The 25,764-nt window shown below is 38.7% G+C and overlaps 1 protein-coding gene across 1 annotated transcript in view; it reads left to right on the top strand.

Annotated features, from left to right (window-relative positions):
• The window catches only part of LOC104614212 (glypican-5-like), a 65,042-nt gene extending 41,427 nt beyond the window's left edge, over positions 1-23,615 (top strand). Inside the window, exon 2 of the mRNA XM_010282153.1 lies at positions 22,872-23,615. Coding sequence (XP_010280455.1) covers positions 22,872-23,581 — 710 coding nt within the window. The 3' untranslated portion in view covers positions 23,582-23,615. The remainder of the gene's footprint in view (positions 1-22,871) is intronic.
• The last annotated feature ends 2,149 nt before the right edge of the window (positions 23,616-25,764 follow it).

Here is a 25,764-nt window from a genome sequence, read left to right as displayed (position 1 = left end):
TTGGAAATGCCCGAGTAGTGGTATCTGCTGCTTTTGGTGTATTTGCTTGACTCTGGATAACATGAAAGGATCTGTGACCTTGTTCCTGTAGAAGACTATGCTTTTTGAAGAGGCAAATGGATTATATAGATGATGGCTTATTCCATGGTGATGCTTGCTTTTAAGTGTCTTCTGTACAGCAGTTTGTATTTTGCTGTTGTTTTGTTATTCTTGGGAAAAAAAACCCTCTTGATATCAGCAAAAAATTATTGGTGTTATCAGGTGTTTTGTTGTTCACTGACCCTGATATTTCTGAAAGGTCAAAAGTTTCAAGCTCATCTGTTAATAAAGCTCATTTTGCTCATTTCACACTGTTCTGTAGTGTTGTGCTATTTAGGAGCTCACATGATAGAGGAGCCATATTAATCCTAGTGCTACTGCCTTATTTTTATGGAGTTGTGGGAGAAGATGAGTTTAGTTCTGTGTTTTTGAGTGAAAATTTCAAGGAATGCCTCAGGAAGAAGAAATTATTGTTAGAATATTTAAAGACATTTCCATTTTTATCCCCAAAGCCACTTTTGATTTCTTACTAATTCCTGAGAATGATGCTGATGATTGAACTCCGGGGCCGAACTCAAAGCTAACACTTCTGTGTTTCAGTGTGTGGAAACAAATGTCCTGTTCCTGAAGTCTTGAATATTTTGGGAAATGTCATTTATTATAAATGTCCAGGCCAGCTGCAGAGCGATGACTTTAGAAATGTCTAATGCTTCTCGGGAGTTTTAGCCATTCTGCTTCAGCAGAGCAGCACTAAGTGCAGCATTTCCTGCAAGTGCTGGATTACTGCATGCAGCATAGCTATATAGCATGCTGCACATGTGTAAGAGCTCAGAGTTGCAATATGTCTGAACAACTGAAGGAAAGCTTGCTTAGACCTACCAGATGAGGGGAAGAGAATCTGGACACATCTGTAAGTCTTAAACTCAGACTTCTAAGAAAGAGGAGGCAGAAGTGTCTAGAGAAACATGGATGAATGATACTCCAGCATGTGATTTCAATGATTTTTGAATTGGACACTTCAAGAAAGTTGAAACTTGGTTCTTTTGCTGTTTTTTTAATAAGCATGTATTCAACAGCTGGTCTGTTCACAGAAAAAGGAGAATGAGAATGTTACCCATCAATCTGACAGGAAAGGTTTAGACTGATACTCAAGGAATGCCTCTCTGCAAAGTGGTTCCTGACAGAAGGGACACAAGGTCTTGGTGGGAATCAACTAGAAAGGCATACAGAAAGAAAAGCAGCTTTTACCACATTCTCTTGGGCACCCTACTTCCTCCTGTCCCTTGTACATGCATAGGCTTAAATGCCCTTGACTTCTCTGAAAGCAATTATAATTGGGCATTCTTGAAGATTGTGAAAGTACCATGCAGTTTATATGTTGGAAGTCCAATAAATGTGCTTTTATATAGCTGATGGCTATATAAAACCATAGTAGTAGTATTTATTATAGAAGTAGTTGTTTTTTCTAAGCCACCTAAGGGAATGCACTTTCCAGTGACTTTTGTTTTAGATGTCCATTCCAAAATTTTTTGATGTATTCTTGAGAAATTTGTATTAGGTGTTCAAGGTATATCTTACAGACAGTGTGGCTGTAGGCATTCATGTGTTGTGCCTGTACAGGGTGCGGGTGTTGCTATATGCTTACTGAAGTGCTCCTGACCAGCAGCTGCCAACCTGGGAAGCTTCTGCCTCTGTTGTTTCCCCTTCTGGCTTGTATGGCCCTGTTCCATTTAAGCCAGGTTGTATAGGGCCTTTTATCTTCATTGGTCGTGGGGATAGTCTTCCAATATGAGATCCTTCTTTTTTACAGTACAATGTGAGAAGTCTTTATAAATCACTGCAGAACTTTGTCATGCTTGTATTTAGCAGGCAACTATATGGGTGTCTTCTGTATACAGCACTAAGTTGTAGAAAAATATTTTTTTCAGAGGTAGCTGTAAATAGAGAGTAGGAAAATGGACAGGATTTCACGAGTTTGCGTCGTTGTCTTTTAGATAACTGCTCTGCTCTTCCCCCTTACATTATAGTATATATGTATAGTATACTGAAATAGGCAGTACCGCTTCAATATTTTTAGCAAGAACCAGTATTTTTGTCTTTGTTCAATAGATTACTGAAGATCTATCAAATATTGTTCATTAATGGTAAAAAAAAATATAAACATAATGTTGATTATAAAATGGGATTTTACTATTTCCTTGCATCTTGAAGACCTTTATTTCAAACTTTTTGCATAATTTAGTTTGTGCTGATCAATGTATTCCAAATTAGTTTCGAGAGCATATGTACATTTAAGATAGCATAATCTTTATATTTACAAGTTTCATGCAAAATGCTTAATCCCCATTTAGTGGATTTCAGTCTATTTGCAGCTGTATAGTTCAGTTGGGTAAGCAGTATGAATTCAGCATTTAACTCCTTTTTTGTATTTGTAACTTCATTACATTATTCAGTAGCTAAACACAAAGGAACGTGAAATGGCAAAATTTAGAGATGACTGTTTCAAGGAAAAGTGAGAAAGGGAACAGTGGTACGATGTTTTTGTTCTGTTTGGAAAAGACTTGAGGTCATATAGCTGTAAGAAGAATGGTCTTGAGATAGGGATTAATAAAGTTAAGAAAGCTGTTCCAAAATGTGACTGCAACAAAGATGAAAGACGTTCTGTGTTATAAGGAGATAGGGAGTTAGAGCGGGAAAGAGCATGATGAATGGTCCGGAAGAGTGGAGGAGATTAATTCATAGAGGCTGAAGGAGGCAAATCCATGGAGGATACTGAAGATGTGAGAGGGATGATATATAGCAATTTACTTTTGTCATTAATCTGTGGATAATGTGTTTATTGATTGAGACTGACCCCTGAAGCCATGCTGTGGAGCATCTCATTGGGTGACAAATTTTAATACTCTTAGTTGGAGGAGGACTTTACCCTTTAAGCTGCCTCACTGGAAAGAATAGGATGATTTTTGTAGCAAGGGAATAAATCTGTAATTAATTTTAGCTTTGTTTTGTCAGGTTAGTTGAAATGGGAAACAAGTCCCAGATGCTTAAGTACTATGGGCTGAGATGTATGCCAGCACTTCAGGAAGTAGAAAGTTTTTTAAAGTATTTTTCACTTATATATATTTCACTTATATATTTTTCACTTTTTACAACCCACTGCTTATCCATGTGATAGAGACAGACTTTTTAGATGCCACTGCTGTATTTGATTCGGAGATCCTAATATTACTTGTCTACCTTAATAGCTTCGGTTAAGCTGAAGACTGGGTCTGGTTTATGCAGACTTGAATTTAAATTTGCAAGTTGTCTCATATTCACAGTAGGGTTTTACAGTTGAAGTTCAGCCTAGATTATATAGAAGCTGGAAAACATGACGACCACTGTGCTTGGGGTCCCCTCTTGATTACTAGAACAATGTGAACGCTGTTTAAATATATGTCTGTGATTAAGTATAGAAATTGAAATCTTAGTTTAGGCATAGTAACTACTTAAGCACACCACAGTCTGTCACTGCAAATAGGAGTAGCACCATGTGAGAAAAGGAGCAGAAAGGCAAGTGAATCCATATGCTTAAACACAAAGTTCAGGAGGTTATTTGAGCAAAAGAAATAGCTGTCAGAAACTGGAAATCCAACACTAGTGAATCTTAGAGACAGAAGCACAGTCCAGAGTGGGCAGTGTGAGAAGGAAACTGAAGAGCCTGAAATGGAATTTGAAGAGCAAAGAGTCAAATACATAAAAACAAACAACGAGAAATTCTTGTGGCATATTAAAGACAGGAAAGACTGTGAGGGATCGGGCAGGTCCCCTGGGCATGTTATTCTATACCCTGGAGCTGTCAACGGTGGGGCTTCATATAGCTTTGTGTGAAGTGTCTGATGCTAACTCTTTTGTGCTATTGGACCTGGGACTGGATCAATGTCTAGTTTTTTCTGTATGGCAGTTCCTTCATGATGACTGCTTTCTGTCCCAAAAGTCCATGCCATCCCATCCCAGTTAAGCACAACATCCAAAAATAAATTCTGAATATTCCCTGGATATTTCTGTGATATTTTAGCAGCTTTCAGCTAAATCAAATGTCAGATCTTGAGGACCAACGGGTATACATGTTTGCATACTTCAAGGTCCCATTATAATATCAGGCTTTTTGTCTCTAGGAAGATGTAGATGGATGTTTGTCTTGGCGAGTGTGACAGACTGCTTGGCTATTGTGCTGAATCTGAATAGTGTAATTGGGATTTGCAAATTAACATTCAGATATTGCAGAGAAATTTATAATGTTCCTGAACCTACTATATGAACCAGCATTACATAAAGTATATTGGACAATTCCAAATCTCATAAGGCTTGTAAATACTGATTTGTTCTGTTCAAAGCGGCCCTTAATCTGATTCTGAAGTTCTCCTTTGCCATGCTGAGCTCTCTGCTTGCATCATCTTGTTGAAATTCTCTGAGTAGCAAATTTCCTACATCTGGTCTCTGAAGAGAAGATTGAAAACCAGTCTTCAAGGTCATATCTTCTAAATTTGGAATACCCTTCACCTGATGCCACTTTTCTTTTAATGGCTTGTGTCTCTTGCTGTGTTAGTCTTTGCTAAATTACTGTTTGGTATGTTCTCTGTAGCTGTGCCTCACTAAATTACATTGTAGACTTTTCAGCATCAGGGAATTGCCATTTCAGGGATGCTTTGACAGTCTCTTGAATTGGGAAGCTCTTGGCTCTTACAGAGCTTTCCCCCATTAGAATGGGGAAGTTTTTCTAAGTGTTGCATATCTGTTTCTCTAAACACTTCCATTTGAAAGCTGTGTGTAGCAGGACAACTGTTCCTAACCTGTCTGATAATGAAACTTGTGTTTCTGTTGTGTGAGGGTAAGAAATCAAAAAGAGATGTGCTTAGGACAGATGTCTCCTGCTCTGGGCAGAGCTCCTTCTCTGCCTGCCTGCAGGAGTGATGTGGCTGGGGCAGTACTGGGAAAGGTAGGATTGGAGCCTGATTAGGATTTTTAAAGTCACTTTTCTGGCTTGAATAAATTTTCTTAGAGATCTTCCTACTCCTTGTTTGTTTCAGTAACATCTACCCTCCTTTAATCTTTGTTCCAGGTGAGGCACGTCTGTAGGAATAATGCTATCCCAGAGACATCTGAGTTGTAACAGCTCTTTTAGTTGGCAGGATTAGACTATGGACCTTGCTTCCACACGCTGCCCAGAACCAGCAATAGGAGGTGATGTTAGGTGAGATGTGTCTTCCAGTAAAAAGTTATTGAGCAGAAATTTATAAGGGAACTTGCAAATAGTTACAAATAATGTTTCTGCACTAAAACTGGTGAAATGTGGCAAACTTGAATGCAGTGATCATGATGTCCTAAAACTTAGATGATGTTTAGGCATTAAGTGGCACAGGTAGGCCAGGGAATGCTGTTGCAGATGGTGAAATGGAGTAAGCAAAACAAAAAAGATGTTAGAGCATGATATTTCCACAAGATTGGAAAATTTTTGGTAGAGGAAGAATATTCGTTAAAAGCTGTGCTGGGGAGGTTTAGACTGCACGTTAGGAAGCATTTCTTTACCGAGAGGATGGTCAAACACTGGAGCAGGCTTCCTAGAGAGGTGGTCGATGCCCCAAGTCTGTCAGTGTTTAAGAGGCATTTGGACAATGCCCTTAACAACATGCTTTAACTTCTGGTCAGCCCTGAAGTGGTCAGGCAGTTGGACTAGATGATCGTTGTAGGTCCCTTCTAACTGAAGTAGTCTATTCTATTTGCAAGGAGTTGGTTTATAACCTTTTCCAGAATAGATTAATCAAGTCAACTTTTTTTTCCCCTATGATCTTACAAAGAGTGTCATTATACAAGATTGATCTGCAAGACAAAAGAAAACTCTGCAGCAATTTGATATTTGTGGAACAAAAGACAGGAGATTTGTCAGAGGAATTGAAATGGCCTTACAGAACTCAGATGATTTTGTAAAGTTTAAGGCCTTGTTTCACAAATCCACTTTCTTGGCAGAAAACTTAAATTTGCACTGAAGTTCTATGGGGATTTTGTGGATTAAGAACTATATGCAGAAATAGGATAAGCTTCGCGTATGCCAAAATGCTTTTTTGAACTGGGTCTAAAATGTAGCAAATGTGTTTTTCTTCAGGGCCTAGAATTTCTTATGCTTTATCTGTTACCCTCTCATGTTCAGTCTACCAGTAATTTCCTTGTTTGATTGGGTGGTTGTTCCTCCCTTGGTTTCTTTAGTGCTTCTGAAGGGCTTGATCCCATTACGGGGTTATACAGATAAAGTTTCATGCCACAGGGTCTTTCTTAAAATAAGCTATCAGTTCCGAGGGTTCAGAGAGTAGAACTTAAACAGTGGGAGGTGTCTATTAAAATGAATTTAAAGACCCAGGAAAAAAAAGTGGAGAACTTAATTGATCATGAAAACGGCTGAATCTCGTAATTTCTCCTGAAACAAAACCAACAAAATTGCTGTCAGCATATTTCACAGTGGTGGCTTTTTCCTTCCCTTTTTAAATCTTCATGTTTACTTTTTTAATTTGACTAGACTAAAAGTACAATACGTAAATGAGCAGGGTAGAAAAATTTATTTATTTTTATTGATTCCATATGACCTTGAAATGAAGATAAATTCTTCATAGACTTTGTCTTTTAGTTAAGCATCTCTTTGTTCCCCATACGTTAAATATTTTTAACGTAATACGCATTATACAAAGTTAGGACAGAACAGACTGATTAAAATTGGCTGAGTTTGTAGGATAGAGAAGATAACCATACTGTGGAGAGCTCTGTGCTTGCTGTTGAGAGTGAGAGACTTTGACTTATTAGAGAATAAGAGTAACTGATGAACTTCAGTGTGTTAAAACACACTGTTGAAAAGCCAGCACTGTGCCACAGTAAAGTGAATGGCTGCATATTTGAAATAGTTTCACTATGCTCTTTTTATGTCTAAGATGTGTATGAACTAGGGTTCCTGTCAGAGCTTTGAAGTGAATATTTGGTCTTCATGCCTGGGTAATTTTCTGACTGAAGAAGGCAAGTTGGCAGTAAGACTCCATGAGGCGATTTGGAAGGATGGAGACAGTTGCACAGGGGTAATAGCAAAGTAAAATGCAATTTATAGCTGCAGCTTACAGCAGGGCTACTTGTATCTCAAATGAGTTCCAGTTCTTTTTCAGTTTAGACAGCTCCCCGAACTTCTTTGCAAACTAGAGCACTTAGTAATATCTAGATAGGTTGTTCATGATCGGTGCGTGATAGAAGCCAAATGTTTTTCTTCGACATGGCCGGTGTTTCCTGTAGTGTATATTGAGCTTTACATGTCGACCTCTTCACTTACAAATATTTTCAGTTTTCTGATTCATTACTATTGTTCTGCAGACTGCTTGTATTCATCAGACTCCCTCTTTCCGAAAAGATGCTACTGGCTTAATCGGGGCTTGTTAAGGATTATGATACCATTTACGTAGATCAGTTTTGGTGCTTTAGTTTAGCAAACAAGCATTCAGAACTCCCTCTAAAGCTACCTGGAAAAGAAAGTTCTGAATTGTAATTAAAAATGGTATTATATTGCTGTAGTCAACCTCAGTTCACTAGTTCATTTTGGAAGTCTGCTGTAGCATAATGGCTAATTTGCTTTCGTTATCAGGTTGATTTATCTGCAACTCTTATTTTTCATTAAGTTGTTGAGTAAAAGATCACAAAACTTTAAGCAGAACTATAAAAGCTGCATGTATATGAGATTTTAACAATCGTGTATTAGAACTTCAGTATGACAGATATATGTAATAGATACTTTGACCCTCTATTCGAAGTATAATACTTCTATAGTTGAGTTTCCGTCACTGACCCATGTTTAACAAAAGCAAACGAAGTATAGATTGTCATGTAACAAATACCCATAAGCAATAGAGGAAGCAATACAGTGATGACATCAACAATACAAGATGAGAAAGTAGAAGAAAACTATAATGCATTCCCACAAAAATCTACCCTTTATCTCTGGGCCTGCCCTCAGTGAGATAATTGAAAACATCAGTGGTCCTCAGCAGGTAAAGCTTATACTTAAATACTTTTGTGAATTAGGGCCCAAGTCGAAAATGTGAGTTTCAGGCATAAAAATTGAGAGGACTGCTCCTTCTTGTGGGAAGACACTGAAAGGAAGCAATAAAAATCTGCAAGGGTTTTATGATGCATTTTCCAAGAGTTCTGACATGCTAGGGAAAAAGGTGCCAGAAAAATCAGAGTCGTAGAATCATGGAGTAGTTTGGGTTGGAAGAGACCCTTAGAGGGTATCTAGTCCAAGGCCCTGGAGTGAGCAGGGACATCTGTCACCTAGAGCAGGCTGCTCAGAGCCCCGTCCAACCTGACTTTGAATGTTGCCAGCGATGGGGCATCCACCACCGCTCTGGGCAACCTGTGCCAGTGCTTCACCACCCTCAGTATGAAAAATTTCTTCCTCATATCTAGTCTAAATCTCCCTTCTTTTAGTTTAAAATCATTACACCTTGTCCTATCACCACAGGTCCTGTTACAAAGTCTGTCCCCATCTTTCATATAAGCCCCCTTTAAGCACTGGAAGGCTGCAATAAGGCCTCTTTGGATCCCGTTCTATTTATTCTGTTTAACTGTCCCCACACTCAGTGTCCTAATTCTGTTTTAGAAGCCACATTGATGTGAGTATATAACAATATCAAATCCCCCAGATGAATGGGAGACATAGTGTAAGTAGTTTGTAATTAATAAATCCAGAGTTAGTATTTACAATGGGCACCATGAGGTGTGCTAGCTAATCACAACTTTATGACAACAACCTGATTTTCCTTGTAGCTAAAAAGCAGTATTTTCTTCTTTAAAAATCTGATGGCTTAACTGCCTGTGTTTCATACTGTGACATAGACTTACAATTCCATGTATTTAAGGAAAACTGTCCAATTCACAATCCTAGGATTTAAACTGAATACAAGAAAATTCTCTTTGGATGCATTATAAGATTAAATTCACCTATATCTTGCTGTTATACATTGGTACTTTATAGTCATTTTGGGATGAATCACAGAATCACTAAGGTTGGAAAGGACCTTCAAGATCATCAAGTCCAACCATTAATCCAGCGCCACCATGTCCCCTAAACCATGTCCTGAAGCACCACATCCACATGTTTTTTTGAACACTTCCAGAGATGGCGACTCCACCACCTCCCTGGGCAGCCTGTTCCAATGCCTGACCACTCTCTCGGTGAAGAAATTTTTCCTAATATCCAATCTAAACCTCCCCTGGCGCAACTTGAGGCCATTTCCTCTCGTCCTGTCACTGGTTACTTGGGAGAAGAGGCCAACACCCTTGTCTCCACAACCCCCTTTCAGGTAGTTGTAGCAATGTATTAAATCTTCATCTGTCATTTCTACGTGATGAGTACTCATCTTAGATCAGAAATTCTTGTTACTAGTTCCAGTGCATAAATACATGCCCTTGTACTTTATGTGCTGTTACTCCAGGATCCAAGGTCATTCCTACCTTCTTGTACTTTGTTCCTGCCGTGTATCGATGCTTCTTATTGACACTCTTTACCACTCTGTGTGCAGGGGCTCGGGGTTGGAGAGAGCAAGTAGACGCACGACACACATGCACACCCTGCACATACTTGATTTTTACATCAAGGACACTGATGAATATATCAAAGTCAGGGCACCTTCTTGGGAAGCTGTACTAATAATCTCCATCTTCTATCACAGTTTTCCTTTCAACTTGCTGGCACTTTTTGCTAGCAGCTTCTCCAACTTTCTATCAAATTCTGTTTTCTCTAGTTTGTCTATTAATATACTACATAGCATAATATTTTACAAATTATTGACATTTAGATTGGTTAGATAAACAGAATTTTCTATTTATAGAAAAAGGTAGTTACTAAAAAAAGGTTTTGTAATGATCTGGCATGCTAACTTTTGTTTAGCTTTTATAAAATTTTTTTGCATGTTTTCCTTCATTTTTCTGTGTGTTTTTCCTGTCTGAAGTTGTTCAAAATCACAGACATGTCTAAGGTTAAGTTAATGTGGCTTTGATTTCTTTCCTGTCTTAGCTCTACCCTCCTTTAGAAAAAAAAAAAAAAGGGGAAACTAACTTTGCAATATTATGTCTCAATTCTTCTTTTGCTGCATTACATGTTTTCTCAGCATGCCTAAATTCAGTTGTTTGAATTTTCTTCCCAATTCAAATACGTTGACTCTGGGCATTCATTTAGTATCTGTGCTAAGGCTTGCGTCCTTCAATGCTTTCCAAACTCACATGTAGGTCTATAGCTTTTTTTTTACATTATTTTTATTTGACAATGAATAAATTTGTGGGTTTTTGTTTAAAATGTTTTTGCATTATATGACATAGTTTTGTGTTTGGGGATTTTATTTTTTTTTCCTACAAAAGATTTTTAATGTAATTAAATTAAGAAAATCAGTTGCATGTCCCTTTCTCATGTAGGAATAAGTAGATCCTGCAGAGGCAGGGAAACCTCTGAGTTTGGAGAGTGGTCCTTTTAGTGCATATAATGCAAGTCTGTCACATTTTGTAAGAGAAGACACACGAGCAACTTACTGAAGTGGGGACTTAACATGGCAGCTTGTTCTCTTTGAGCTATCTCAAGAAGCCCCTGTTAACGAAATGAACACCAACTCTTTAAGATACTCCATCAATCAAAATCGCAAATAGACTTTTTGTAGCAGTCCCTGAAGGTCAGCAAGCACAGGGGGGAAACAGTGGCTTACTTTTAACAAACTTGCAGGTCCCCAGAAATTAAAAGTTCAGGACTATTTGTGGGAGCTTCTTAACTGATCGTGTGACTCGTGCTGGTCCCTGAGCCAGCTCCCTTAGGTCCTAAGCCATAAAGCTTTATACAGAGGAACTTGAAATGAAGAAAGCAGGTGTATGAATTCTTCAGACATGTTTTTTAGCCTATCCTTGTTCTCTCTTACAAAATTCCTCTGCTGCTGCTGCTACTCCTCATGGGAAAACATTGTACTGAATTATGATCTGACCACCAATAGACTTGGGGGTGGGGTGGAATAAGCAACCATGGGTTTGCAACTATGCAATTTCTTGAATTTAAGCAAGTTCTGTGATCTTGTGAAGCCTTACTCATCTCAGAAGGTGTCTGGGTATGTGTGTCAATGTTGAAATATGGTGTGATGGTAACTTTATTTTTATCAAGGGCTGCACAATTTTCTGCACATAAGTTTAATTGCTTTGGCTTTTTGTCATCTTTGGTGTGACTGGGACTTGTCCTGTAAAATCTCTGTAGTCCATGTGATGGGAGAAACTGAGCTTCACATATTTTCTTTAAGGAAGGAATTTCAGGAGAAAAATAGGTGTGTGATTTATTACTGCTAATGAACTTTATGTGCTTTCCCTTAGGAATAACTGGAGCTAGTTCTCCACAAACATCTGGTTAGCTATCAAATCACCAACATCTGTGCTGCTGCCAGTTCTGACCCATATGTTGAACACATGCCAGTCACTTTACTTGAAGGAATTTGGATGATAAATCGAGGAGAAGCTCTTCACTATAAAGAAAAATGTGTTCTATTTTTATGGGATTATTTTAAGTATAGATCCACCTTTAATTTTCCTATTGAGAGAAGCTTTGTAAGAATGTGAAATTTTAAAAAGTAACACCCGGAATATCTTCCTAGATAGTGATTTGGATTCAGTGTCTGTTAAAATCAATCATGGAAGTCTTTTCCACTATTTTTCTTCAGTAGTCTAGTGAAGATCTTTGTTCTGGCTGTGAAGAAAGTCCATGAACAGGGTCAGCTCCTTCAAGCAAACATGTCCTTTCAATTATCTTATGGGTTTATGGCATCAAATATGTTTGCAAAATAATCTACAAAAGGAGACAGCCAAAAATAGATGTTGCAGGAAAGGTTTTGGGTTTTTAAGCATTACTTGCCTGTATTTTCTATCCAAGGCCAGTACCTTTACCCTTTATCTAGATGACTATATGCTTTTCGGTATGCTGTAGAAGAGGCCAATGGCTCTCACCCTGTGGACCACACACAAACCATTTACTGGCCTGCAGCTGGTTTGTGGAACAATACCAAACTGTTTTCAGCTGAAATTTGGGTGAGGATACTGCATCTGGTATGTCACTAGTTTTGGTGGATAGAAGTTGTCCAAGGATCTGAAAAACACAAAAGCCACTGAATTAAATCATTTGCAGAAGATAACTTCTATGAAAGACTGTCTTTGCACAAGGACTTAGCTGTTGGACTTTTATGTTCTCCTTTGTTTATTTTGCGAGGGCTTCCCAATGTAGACTAGCCTGAGAAAGAAGATTGGGTAAAGTCAGTAGGTTCACAGTACTGGGAAATGAAGTTGATGTTACCTAATCCAGAATTAGAAGATACAGCTGAAAGGTTTTGTGGTCACTGCCTTTGAACAAATTAGAAGTACACAGTCATTGTCAAGACTGCCATTCAGTGTCTGACTGCCCTGGTGAGTAATGATCCTTTTCCTTCTTGCAGCTGAGGGCTGGAAGCTGGGCGTGTGGGCACATCAAGTGCAGTTCTCGAGCCAGCTGGCAGTTCTGGGTTAGAGACTCTTCATTGTTGAACACACAGGGTTGCATTATTGCAGTTCTTTACATAAAGACCATTTTCTTTGTTTTAAAGTTGTTGATAAATACAGATTTAATCTAGATTTTAAAAAAGGAGGATTTTTTAAGTCTTATTTGTGACCTGAGCTCCTTAATGGAATTCAGACATTTGTTGTATTTCTACATTAGTACAGAAAGAAGATGAAAAAACCTCATGAATAATAAATGACCTCCCCCACAAATTTCATCTTTAAGCTAATCCTGTCTCTTGTAGCTATTTTTCTCTTAGATTTTTAGAAATGGGTCATAATGGACCACCTAACTAATTCAGCTGGAAATCATGAAATAGTTCATGACCTTCTGAAACAAACGTATTTGTTTTCCTTGTGCCAGTTGAGCTCCTTAATCAGAGGGTTGAGAAAACTCTCTCTTGAGACTGTCTGGTTGCTTTTCTGTTAATGAAAAAATTCTCAGAAGAATGAAAAGATTTTTACATCTTCTTGCTTTCTCTTGATTGACTCGGAAGAGAAATTTTTGGCGGTTCTTAACATTAGTTAGAAAGTGATTAAAACTGTTTTGTACTTTCCTTTCTTGATAGTATTTAATACACCAGAGGTACACAAATAAAATACCTCAATTTCTTCTGTGTCCCAAAGTTACTGGCAACTTTGAAGTGTGTCCCTGCCAGTGAACACGAACGTGCAGTGCAGCAGTGTACCAGAGACGATTCTTAGAGTGTACTTGGTACTGTGGTCACATCTGGATTTTAAAGATGTGTTTTGTATTTCATACTTCTCCATAGGTACCATCCCAGTGCTCAGTGCCTCATGGATCATCAGTGCCACACTGTAAGTCAAGCAACAGAGAAGTCTGTAGTGTTTTTGGCAAGCCCCACTTGCTTGCTCTCCAAGCCCGATTGTGTCAAATGGGCAGTATGCGTCTGAGCTCCAGCAGACCACCAACATATAAATGCCCTCTCTTTGTCTAGCGATGGCATCTGTTCCTCTCTGGCATTAGTACCTGGCACTGCGCGGAGCTGGCGCAGCTTTTACTTTCTCTATGGTTTTCATTTGCAGGAAGGCTGCAGAAGCAATTTTTGGCCATTTTTTCCCCTAATATCTTTTTGAATCGTCCCTCTCAATATATAAAGCAATATAAAACAGCAATATCTTTACATATGCGCATTTTACTTGTACGTTAGCTGTGTCCCCATGTAATTGCATTTTGGACTTTCTGGTTTTCCTATGTCAGCAGTCCACGGTTACTAGTACTTGCTCGCTCCTGAGTACTTGTATGTGTACGTCCTACACGTGTTGTCATTTAAATGTTGTCCTCACCCTCGCCTAGGCATAGATTCCACTTACGAAGTTACTTTTTTACTCCATATGGGCCCAGAGCGTTCAGAATGCTGTGATACATGACACACCGCCTCAGGCTCTCAAGCCAGCCCACACTGCAGTCATGAATGTGCAGCGGTTCTTCCACAAGTCTGTTTCAGTTCTGGAAACTACACTACATGTGCTGAGTATCTCATTCCAAAAGTACTTGTGATAAAAGTAGTCTGGGAAATCCAAAGACAGTGATACCCTTTCATTCTGTTTAGAAGTTTGTGGGAAGAGATTGCCTGAAAGCCTTAATCCTAGAGGTTACAGTAAAGGTATTATCTTCATTTACGCACTAGCCCATGCTAGTGTGCATAGTGCAGTGATTCACAGCATTGAAAAATGGCATACGCACGTGGAAAAGTAATTGTTATGGAACCCCAGAAAGAATGAGGTAACTGTTTTGCATCATCTCCCAATGTCAGTTACTGTTTCTGTCAGTGTTTAACACGTATAGTCACCAGGACTACCTGGCTGGCCTCAGATACAAGCGTGCCCTAAAGGTACCTTGAGCTCCATCTCTCACTCTGTATTTTGGTAACAACCATGTGAGTCTTGAAGTGTATTGTTACAATTTAATAACCAAACCGTTGGGTATTGAAAATTGGTAGAAAAAGCATGCAAGGCTTTGGCACTGGAAGCGCTGCTCATTCAAAGGAATTGCAGCCATATGTACCAAGTATCTATTCTGAAACAACCAAACCGAGGGCAATCCATTTTTTAGAGCGCGCTATAAATCCTGTCTAACACCATGCAAGTCTTGGGTTGCTGGGCCAACACACCTTTTGGGGCTGACTATGTTTTTACAGCAATACTCAAATATGTCAAAAAAACCCAAACAAACCAACAACACCCTGCAGCAAGAACTTCACTTGAAAAGATACCAGGGGTTTATCTCCTCCCATAAAGTGATGATTCAGGGTTGATTTTTAAGAAAATATTGTTCAAGCTGTTTATTTTTACTGGAAAGCTTTTTTATTTTCTAAGGGAAAAATGATGACTTTTCAGTTCACTACGCATCTTTGCAACTGTGCACAGGGTTTTAGCCTGAAAAAATAAAAGTGGATGCTTTTTTATGTAGCAAAAACTTGTTCATTAGAATAGTTAGATCAGATCTAATTTAAGCAATGTAGACTGTTTCTACGTATCTATCTTGAAAGAGGTGTTGATGATTACAGGGTTGTCATTCAAAGCTATTTTGCAAGGGCTTTGTGCTGTAATCCATCTTGGGAATTGTGTGCTACTTCGTGTAGCTGTGGCTTCCAGTCATCACTGTCTATGTTAGTGATTGATCAAATAATTCAGATAACATCATTTCTGCTCCCGGTCTGATGGCTGTTAAACCTCCTAAGAACTTCTGAGGTATTTATAGTTATGTGAAGAGCCTAGCTACCTACAGATATATAACTGCTTATGTTTTTTTTCCCCTTGTAGGTTGAGAGAACCTTTTTTATAAATTAATTGTTCTTGGAAAGCAAATTAAAGGCATAGCTAAAGTTGCTGAAGCACAGCTGTAGTTTGTTCTTCAGTTATTTTGGCCCAACTCCTGTCAAAACTGTGAACTGATCTTACTAAGTAATAGCTGACAGGTTTGAACTTGGCAGATATGAATTACATGAATCACCATTTGGAATTCTGTTTTGATGGAAGGAGAATAACACTGTGATAGCCATGGCTTTATAAAAAGTCCAGCCATAGTCCTCAGGGCTTTTACTGCTCTTCCAGATCATCTTACCACAGTGATGCTAGGTGTCCATCAGTCTTGTAATGCACAAATATTCCCAAAGAACTACTTGCTTTATTTATCTGTCAGCGGAAGCCAGTGGTGTCATAAAAGGTTAATATCACATCTGGTCTCCAGCTTTCTGCTGGTCAACTGATCTAGTTTTACTTGAGACTGCTCACTTTGAAAAGGAGTAAGTAAGTGCACCGCATAATTACAACGTATAAAATAAAGTACAACTGTACTGAAATGCAGTATACAGAAATAATAAACAGCTAAATTTAATTACCAGCTCATTCATTGTATTCAAAAAAGTTTGAAGGTGAACTAGATAGTGAGCAGCTCAAAATTGAGTTAACAAACTGCAGCTGATTTAAACTTTTCCATATAGTGTTTCCTTCAGAAATGGCAGATAGGGTTTGGTACGGCAGGCTGCAGAGCTTTCTTTAGACTGTCTTTGATAAATACCTTTGCAGCTGGTTGCAACTTTGTTATACGTTGTTTTTTTGTTACTGATAAAGCCATGAAGTCTGAAAAATGGGTGCACTGTGGTTACTACTTCCAGCAATTTGGGTGTATTCACCAGCACACAGTCTACAGAAATAACTTGATTTCATGGCAAAATGACCAGAGCAGAACAAAAGATGGCTATTTGTCACTGGACTGCTCTGTTGTTACTGAGGTACCTCCTAGGCTTGTGTGTCTACTGCCTTTTTCCCTTTTGCATCACCAGCCTATGAAGCACTGAGCCTATTTTGAACTTGGTGATGTTACTTCTATTACTAATGCTTCCAGAATCAAATCCTCACCAAAATATCCTGAAGTTAATAGTTTCCGTGGTCATCAATCTCACCAAAATGAGCTGCATGTTTCCTCTCCTTCTCCCTGTACAAGACTTGGTTTGCACTTAAATTCTTTTTTTAAAGTAATCTTAAGATCTAAAAAAACACCTCACCTGTTCATCTTGTTTAATGAAGTTTTTTGAGCACTCTGTGTTCTTGTTCTTTTAAATATGTTTAGATCACATTGCATATCCAAAAAAGTAGAACTCGGAATTTTATCCTTTGTGTCTCATGTAGATGTGTACCTGGGTGTGATTTTTCGCTGTGTACGTTGCTCTCTATGCATCAAATTGCAAATAATATGTACTTAAATTCTTTTGCTGCAAAATACTAATATGTTTCCTTTATTTTGGCAAACCATAAAGATGCCGAAGATTTAATGGACTTGAAAGCATGAAAAGGAAGCTATTGTTCAACAAACTGTAGCTTTCATTCATCCTGTAACTCTAATAAATGCAAGATGTTGAAGGGAAAGGAGCCAAATATTAGTGTGGTCCTAAGAGACCAAACAAATAATGGAGCTACTTAAATTTGTCATTCTTCTTTCACGATTACACTCAAATCTGAAATGTACGCAGATGTTATTTCTGTATAGATAGTTTCAGGGTTTTCTTCTACTTTTTGTTTTATTGAGTATTGTTAAATCTTTTCAGTAATGTTTATAACATAATGGATTCCTTCTGTTGTTTTTTAGAAGTTGGGTGGGTTAAAATTTAAGTTCAGCGTGCATTTAATTATTGCAAAGTGTAAGGAGTTATTAACGTAGTGGAGAGCTGTTGCATCAGGAGGGTGGTCTTACCTTGTCAGTTCTGTGGGCACGGCGCTAGCTGAGTCACACGGACGCGTAATAGCAATGACAGTACCTTTCCTTTCCCATCTGCGTGTCGGGGTTCGCGCTCAGTTTATGACTTTAGTTTTTGAGGACATGGGGGTTCAAACAGTAGAGCTGCTCCATCTCAGCTGCAGCTTCTGCGCGACAAGAAAAGGTCCTCTGTGCACAGAGGTGTCTGACGCTTAGATTGACTTTAGCTTGGGAAAATGGTTCTCATGCGAACATTCTTGTGTTGGACCTGTGGAAAGAAAAGAACGTAGATTTGGACTGATTCATAATCTAGCAAGTTGGAAGTTGCTTAGTCCCTCCTAACGCTACCCACATGAACCCTGTAGCTGCTGACAGAATAAGGATCTCAATAGCTTGTGAAGGTCTGGTATAACAGGGGGAAGTAAATGAGCTTTTTCTCTATGTATGGCTATCATACGTCAATCCAAATTTTCTTGGAAAACTCCTGTCTGTGTGTAGTCTCTGAGACCACATCTGCTGACCTTCATGCACTGTAAGAAATGTGGGATTTGAGACAAAGGCAATCTTGAATGCAAGCTTTCGTACTACCACGTGTGTGCAGACTCGCTATGCGCTTCAGTGACTGGTTTTGTTGAGGTCTTTCCTTGAGGCTATGCTGCTATGTGTCTGGGAGCCTGAAAAAATAACCCGACAAACAATTCCTTGGAACACATCCAGAAAGATTTTTGCGGCAGAAGGAGTGGCAGATTGATGCGTGGCAGTTTTGCATCTTTGATCCTTGTCTTAAGGATAAGGCTGCAGGAGAAGGGATGGTGGCCTGGGCATAGACTGGGAGAGCTGTTGTGCCTGACTGCATTAAAATGGAGATGACAGCAATTTAAAAACACAAGCTATTCCTGCAGAGGTGAGTTAGTGTAAGTCACTGAATGCAGTCTTTACATGACGTAAGGAACTAGTCAAAGCTGTAGTTACAGTATTAGATATTTTTCCTTTTTCTGTAGTGTTACTTAAAATCTGCTTGTTCTTTCCCCAAATAGACCTCCAGGTGGTGAAAAAAACAGGAAATCTTTGGAAAATACTGGCACACCAACTATTGGGCAGACTGACACATACCTTGTAAATCTGTTTCTCTCTGTAGCACTATCCTTTAGCAGATTTCTTTAGCAGAAGCACTTAAATTCTGCAGCTTCTTCTGACATACAGAGGGCTTAAATCAGAATTAAACCCCACTGAAGAAGTCAGTGGTATTACACTCATGCAAAAGCTGGTGTGAGATAAGTTGGGAATCCTTTGTGATTTTTATTGCATTAGGTATAGATGCTGGCTGATTTGAGAGAACTAAAACACTTCTGTGTCAGGATGGATGTATTTCTGTCAGAAGGAAGCTATCGCTCAAAACCAAGCTGGGCCATGCTCATGATTAAAAAAGCATGGATGCTATATGTGCAAAGCAATGTTTTTGCATCTATGCGTACTAGATGGAGCATAATACGATTTTTAGCGTATGCGAATGCTAGGAGCCAGGCTAGAACCCCAGCATGCACACTGGTTAGCTGCTTGGCCTGGCAGGCTCCGTGCTGCTGGTAGAGCAACAAAACCAGCGTGGCATCTTGTCATAACTGGGCTTGCCTCCAGAAGCTCATTTCCAAACCCCAGCAGTTCGCTGTGAAGTTTCCAGAGGTGAGCGGTATTTGATCAGCTGTGTTTGACTGTCACAGGCACATCAGTGGTGGTGTCAAGCGTTTTGTGAGTGCATGATAAACAGTTTGAAAAAAATTCTCCCCATGGAAGGTGATGTTGCTTGACTTTCATTAAGTAGTTATCAGTGCGTTGGTTCAAAACCCAAAGCTGGCTGTTTTTTCACTTCACCTGTAGCCTTAAATCAAAAAGGGGCTTTTGAGGAACACGAGAACCAACCTTGTTCTCCACCTTCCTATTTATTTTAATACTAAAGGAAGACAAAAAAATACATGATGTCTCCAACAAATTCTGGATGATTTTGGTTATGGCTTATTACTGTTCAAAATAAATACATTTGCAATTTATCGTATACTGTATGCTGCTGGGGGTGCGGGGTGTTGAAGCCAAAGGCTGTGAAAGATGATCAAATGTTTCTCCCAGTGTGTGCTTAGGCTTAGAATTCAGCTTTTTGCCAGTTCATAAATGTCTAAAGTGTGCTGCATTTGACCGCACAGGTGAGCACTCAGTTTTTTATATAGTGGTAAACTCTCCTTGGGATTTAAAAACTCTGTATAAAGTACCGTACTTTGGTATTTAGATGCATTAAAAACATACAATTAATCACTTTTTAAACAAGATGCTAAGGTTGCCTGCTCTGCACAACCAGAATGCAAGCTGTCCATTGTTACAAAATAGTTTGACTGCATGAAGCCCCATTATTTCTAATTAAAGGTCTAAGAACATCCAGCTGATCCAGTAATTTGATTGTCTCAAACATCTCTTAATGCCGTATAACAATGAAAAAAGACCTAGATATTTCCTTCTCGAACATCATTGCTAGAGTGCCTGCAAGCATGAGTAATTTTTTTTTGTCTGACCAGTTGTGATAAGGAAGCAAATGAGACCTTATGGGTGTTTGCAGCACATCTACAGTCAGCAGAAATATTTTTTTGTACCCTGCTTTTGATTTTAGAGCTCTTTTTGCAGGAAGTATGAAGCTATATACCATCACAATTTTTATCTTATACAATGAAAAATAAATTACACTATTAATATTTTCATTTCATACTTATCTCAGAATAGATACAGAATTTTATTTAATTGAATGCAGAATTTTACAGTTAAGAGGTTTGAAAATAAAATGCTACATGGTTTCTAGTCTACAGCCTAGTATCCTGAAATCTGTTTTCTTGGGATGTATGTTGTCATTGACTGTTTTGCTCTCATCTTGCGCTGGGGATGTTATTTCTCAGGACAGTAAGGATACTTGCACATTCATAAATGCATTTTACTTAGTTTTTGTATCAGGAGGATGAAGCCTGCAGTTCTGCCTTTATGAGCGTGGAAGGTAAAGCAACAGTGTAGGACTGTCACTGTAGGAGAGAGTTCCTGCTCCCGTAGTCTAATGATAAGCTGAATATCTGTAAGAGAGTGTGTGTAGTTGAAGGGGGAAACTTAAAACACCATTTTCATGTTTTGAATATTTCCATTGCCTTTTTACTGTGATAAAAATGGTGTTTAGGTTTCCTCTAGAAATAAAAATAAACATATAGGGGTGATGTGGCAAACAAAATTTCACAGTGCAGTAGCACACGGCTAACTGCACTACAGTTTAGCTTGTGTCACTATTTCCATCACAAATCAAACTTTCAACTTTTTTAGTTTTTTAACTGTAAAAGTCTGCTTCAGTCTGAAACTTGGCAAGGTGTTTCTCACCTGAGAATTCATTTTCTTTTTCGACTGAAATGTATCCAAATTCTTAATTTCTAGGATTTTATAAGCACTTCCAGAGTCTTAGTTGCTGTAATACCAGGGAGTGCTGAGGAGATTCACTGGCAGAAGGATACAGCATGTGCGTGTGTGTGTAAAATACTGATGGTTTAATGTACAATGAGATATGTTGTACTGTCTAGTTAATTCACCCTTTGTGGTAAAGAGATTGTGACGCTTATCATAACAAGCAAGTTAGTTGCCCAGGGAGATGTAACAGAGGAAGGCACTGAGCAGGCTTTTCTACAAAACCGTGCCGGTGTATGCTAATCTTGACTTACAGTATTGTATCTGCTCCTTTGCTGAGCTCATCTTTGAGCAACTTTGGATTGTGTTACGCTGCAGTGAATCGTGTGGTGATGTTCAGATGAATGTAGAGTAGGATTAGACGGAAAACCCATTATCTGGCCAGTCCTCAGGAGGTATAAAGTGATAAGTCTCCTGCCTTTACTGGAACTACTCGCAATCTAGAGGACTGCAAGAATGATTTACGTCAGAGGTTGTTTGTTGTAGAGCTTCCAAACAAAGCAGTGGGAATGGTGTGGATTACTGTTTTCTGTGTCATTAAAAATAATCTTGGGAACTGATCCCTTCCTTGCCCCATCTATGAATTCTAGTGCCCCAATCAGTGTTTTGGGTATATAATATTTGCCTTCTGCAATTTGAAATATGTTAACCGTGACCCCTTTATTTATTTATTTGTTTGTTTAGGCCACTCAAAAATGTTGTAGTTAAAGGAGATACCTTTTTCCTGATTTTATAATTTCACTTTGATTTTGGTTCCTAGCAGTCTTGGTGTCAAATCCTGCCCAACCACTGACTTGGTGACCAGACCAGGGAGTTAACAGGGGGAGAATTTATTCACACAGCATCTTTCCTTCATCCTTGAGCTGTACTTTGCAAGAAGCGCCTCTCAGCCACCCACTCACAGCACTGTGAAGCAAAGGCTCCAACTTCTGTTTGTATTCAGTTATCTCACAAGCTTCCATTGAGCTGTTGTCCAGCAGCTTATCTAAAGTTGCTGTTTGTGTGTCAGCTTTGTCTAGTCCTTCATTCTAGCATGTATTAACTTGCCACATCAGCTCTCCAAATTGTACAAGTATGTGTTTTAGAAATCTAGACCGACTGTAGGAGGACATAAATGCCTTATGCTTTGTCCATTCTTGATGCAGGATTTCATAGCAATAGATCGCTTGGGATGAAAAGCTAATACAACTTTAAGCTGTTATTCTGTTATCAAGATACTGCTTTCATAAACTATTAAGTTATTAAAACGTTTCAAATGGTTACAGTTGAAAAGTACAGCTAGTGGATGAGGATCAGCATTTCTGTGTGATGAGATGTCATTCTCTGACTTTAATATCAATATGTAGTGAAGTTTTATAGCTTTACAATAAGTTTGAATATGAATTTTCACCCTTCTATTAAATGTGGATATTTTATCAGTATCCATTTGGTCCACTGCAGCAGTGGTAGTGTGATTGGTGTATTACAGACAGCTCCTGTTACCAGTTACTCCTTTGTCTCACAGTTCCAGAACTTGCATCACACAAATAACTTTACTTACTCAGGTATTCTTCTCTGGAGTTCTGTAGGAACGCTGGAAATGTTGCAGTCCTGCTTGTGTACTGGAAACTGATGTCACTTGTGTGTAGGAGGATGTTTTGGAAATGTATCTAGTTGAGCTGCCCAAATGCAGTGTTAGTTATAAAACCCATCTTAGAAGGACCCTGCCTGTGCTTGCTGGATTCTGTGCAAGTCCTTCATTCATCTCGTAACTTTGGGTCAGGGTCTGGCTACTGAGAACAGTCATCTTTTTTTTAAGAAAATATTTGCATATTATGTGTTGCCTTTATTATACACGTGATATTTAGGTGTCTTTCTGATCATATTACTGATGAAAGATGTGTTAACCATTAGTGTATTCAAACCACAGATTTCATGTAACTATTGATGTTCCTGTTCAGGACAATATTAGTCCTGTGACTAAAATGTCAGGTGCCTGCTATTAACCTCTAGTTCTTTCTCTCCCCTGCCCCTTTTTTAGAGGCCTTTGAGTCTTTGCTTCGCTTTGCTGAAAACCGCACAAGTTCCCTGTTTGAGACAGCTTACAGACCTATGGCAAAAGAAGCAGCAGAGCCTGTTAAAGAACTTTTTACAGACATCTCTCTCTACATTCTGGGCGCTGAGACTACAGTGGAAAGTGCAGTATTACGGTTCTTTGACAGTCTCTTTCCTCTGGTGTATAGTCGGCTAATAAACCCAGGAATTACAGATTTATCAGAGGACTATACAGAGTGTCTACGGCTTACAAGGCAAGACATAAATCCTTTTGGACGCTATTCTAAAAACATGGTTACAGAGCTGTCAAAATCTCTTTGGGCAAGTAGGATGCTCAGCCAGGCCCTCAGTCTGGGCATTGAAGTGATAAATACTACTGAACACGCAGCTCTCACGAAGGAATGTAGCAAAGCTCTAGTGAAGATGCAGTACTGCCCGCATTGCCAGGGCCTGACGCTAATCAGACCCTGTGTCGGATATTGTCTAAACGTAATGAGGGGCTGTTTGGCCAGTGTGTCAGACCTGGATGCGCAATGGAGGGAGTATATCTCCACACTGGAATATCTGACTAACGAAATGGCTGCCTCTCATGATCTGGAAATTGCACTGATGGGAATCCGGAACTCCATCAATGAAGCCATCCTGCATGCACAGTTGAATGGACCACAGCTCTCTGCTACGGTAAGTGCTCTTTAACTATTTGCTACTCCCATTTATCACTTTCATTATTTGATGTGTAAACATTTAACAAGTTGGTGTTGTCTTTGCATCTCTTTTTAGTCTTCAACTAGATCTTTGTTTAATAGTCCATGAAAACATTACAGATAATTATGATGGGGTTCAGTAGTCTGCTCTGAAATGAAAAGGTTGTGGGGAAGTTTGCTCCTTGAGAAGCAACCCTGTAAAGCAGATAGCTCTGCAGGATTTTCTAAACAAAAAAATGGGGTATATATAATTCTCAATGTCAACAATGTATTTTCATACTCTACAACATCTGATTCTGTAACTCTAGGGGCAGTGTTCCCCTGGCATGTATTTGTAGTGTGTGGGGACGTTCCACACACACATACATATATATATATATACACACACACATATATATATATGTATAAAGGGTTAGAAGAGTGGATTTCTAAATAAAGGGAAAGACATGAACTGTTTCATAATTTAACAGTCCTTTTGTGTTGACTGAGACATCAGGAAGATAGTACGGGGCTATGAGTACGTGTCATGAAAAAGTTGGAAAAAGAGCATGCAAAATCAAACTTACTTGACAGCATTTGTTGTAAGTAAAGGATAAAAATACACTTAAAGTGGATCCGTTTTTTGTAAGTGGTACGTTAAGGAGGAAAGAACTAGGATGGTAGAACTGTCTCATAATAGCAGCATATGACTGGCAGGTGTTCTCTCAAGGTGTTGAAGATTAGACCAGAAATTATTGAAATGACTAACGATGCAGCTGACTGCATCTGTATGAAGTTCAACATGACTGTCAATGGAAGAAAATTTATCAGTGTGGCCTTAAGCAGGGTAAAGACTAATCTAAAAAATGCAGACAGATCTGCCTGTCTTGAAAGTAAAGGAATTCTTGCAGAGAACAAATGAGAAGGAAATGCACTGATCTAAAACTTGTATTCCTGTGCGAACTCTGGTCACCATATTATGTATGAGAAAAAAAATACTTGAGAGTCTACAGAAAGAAGCTATAGCAGAGGGTGTTCTAAACTAAGGAAGTGTCTTATTAGGAGAGAGATGCCTGTTATGTTTGTAACTTTTCAAGATACCTAATATCACCACTCTCTTCTGACAGAGCCAGAGACTTACAGTCAGTATAATACTTAGATTATAAAAAAACCCCACCAACCACTTACAGTAATCTGATAAAATTTTCACTTGATATTTGTAGTTACCTTGGTTCACATTGCCTCAGGTTCTTCTTTACTTTTCGTCAATGACACTTGTGTCTGCTAGTTCATCTGACATCCAAGGATAAACAGGAAAAATTAAGACAAGATTTGTCCAGGTTCTTGGATAATACACAGTAGGCGTTGGAGCCCACACACATTGCAGAACAGCACGTCTTCATCGTGCTAATGTCTAGTTGGTAGCGTCATAATGTATCCTGTAAAGCGGTGTTAAACTTAGAACACCTAATGAACAGTCTTCTTGCATCTGCTCTAATTTTCACTCAGATGTTTATGTGAGTCTAGAAGAGAAATGAAAATCAAAGCACACTATTAGTATATATATTAGTTTTATCTGATTACAGATATGCTCTTAAATCATTGCATGGCTTCATTACTGATTACACAGAAGTACTTAAGAATAAAGTCAAGCTTTCTGACTACAGCAAAAATGGTCTGACATATTTCCTGCAATATATGCAGCATGTTACAAAATGCTAAAACATAATTCTGCATTGCATTCTTCAGCTTCATAATACGCACTTGCTTAGCTTATTGACAGGGTAAAATTCATAATCCAGGTGAGTATCAGATAATTGCAGATGAAGTCAATGAGTATATTGTTTTTAGCTGATGTGGAAGAAGAATTCTCTCTGAAGTGTCTTTCAGGCTGAGGATTTTCTTTAATGGTTATTCAAATAATTTTAGTCAGGTCTTTCTCAGTTCCCTAGCAGTAACTTTAAACATTGTCCTTCTTCCATTCAGAATGAATTCAGAAAGCACGGTTGTGTCTGAAATTATGTTAGTTCTTTTTTCCCCAAAAGTTCTCTTTGTGTTCTCTCACTAGCAAAATCTCTTCACAGAAGTGTGTTGTTTCAGGGACTGCTCTGTAGGATAGCAAAGGATGTTTTCTGTTTGAGAATACAAACTATATGCCAGTGTGTGTTACTCTGTCTTCTAGCTTTTTCAGTTGTC

This window comes from Phaethon lepturus, unplaced genomic scaffold (assembly GCF_000687285.1).
Source record: "Phaethon lepturus isolate BGI_N335 unplaced genomic scaffold, ASM68728v1 scaffold1630, whole genome shotgun sequence".
NCBI lineage: Eukaryota > Metazoa > Chordata > Aves > Phaethontiformes > Phaethontidae > Phaethon > Phaethon lepturus.
Note: the sequence above shows the minus strand (reverse complement) of the source record. Positions and strands in the feature narration are given on the sequence as shown.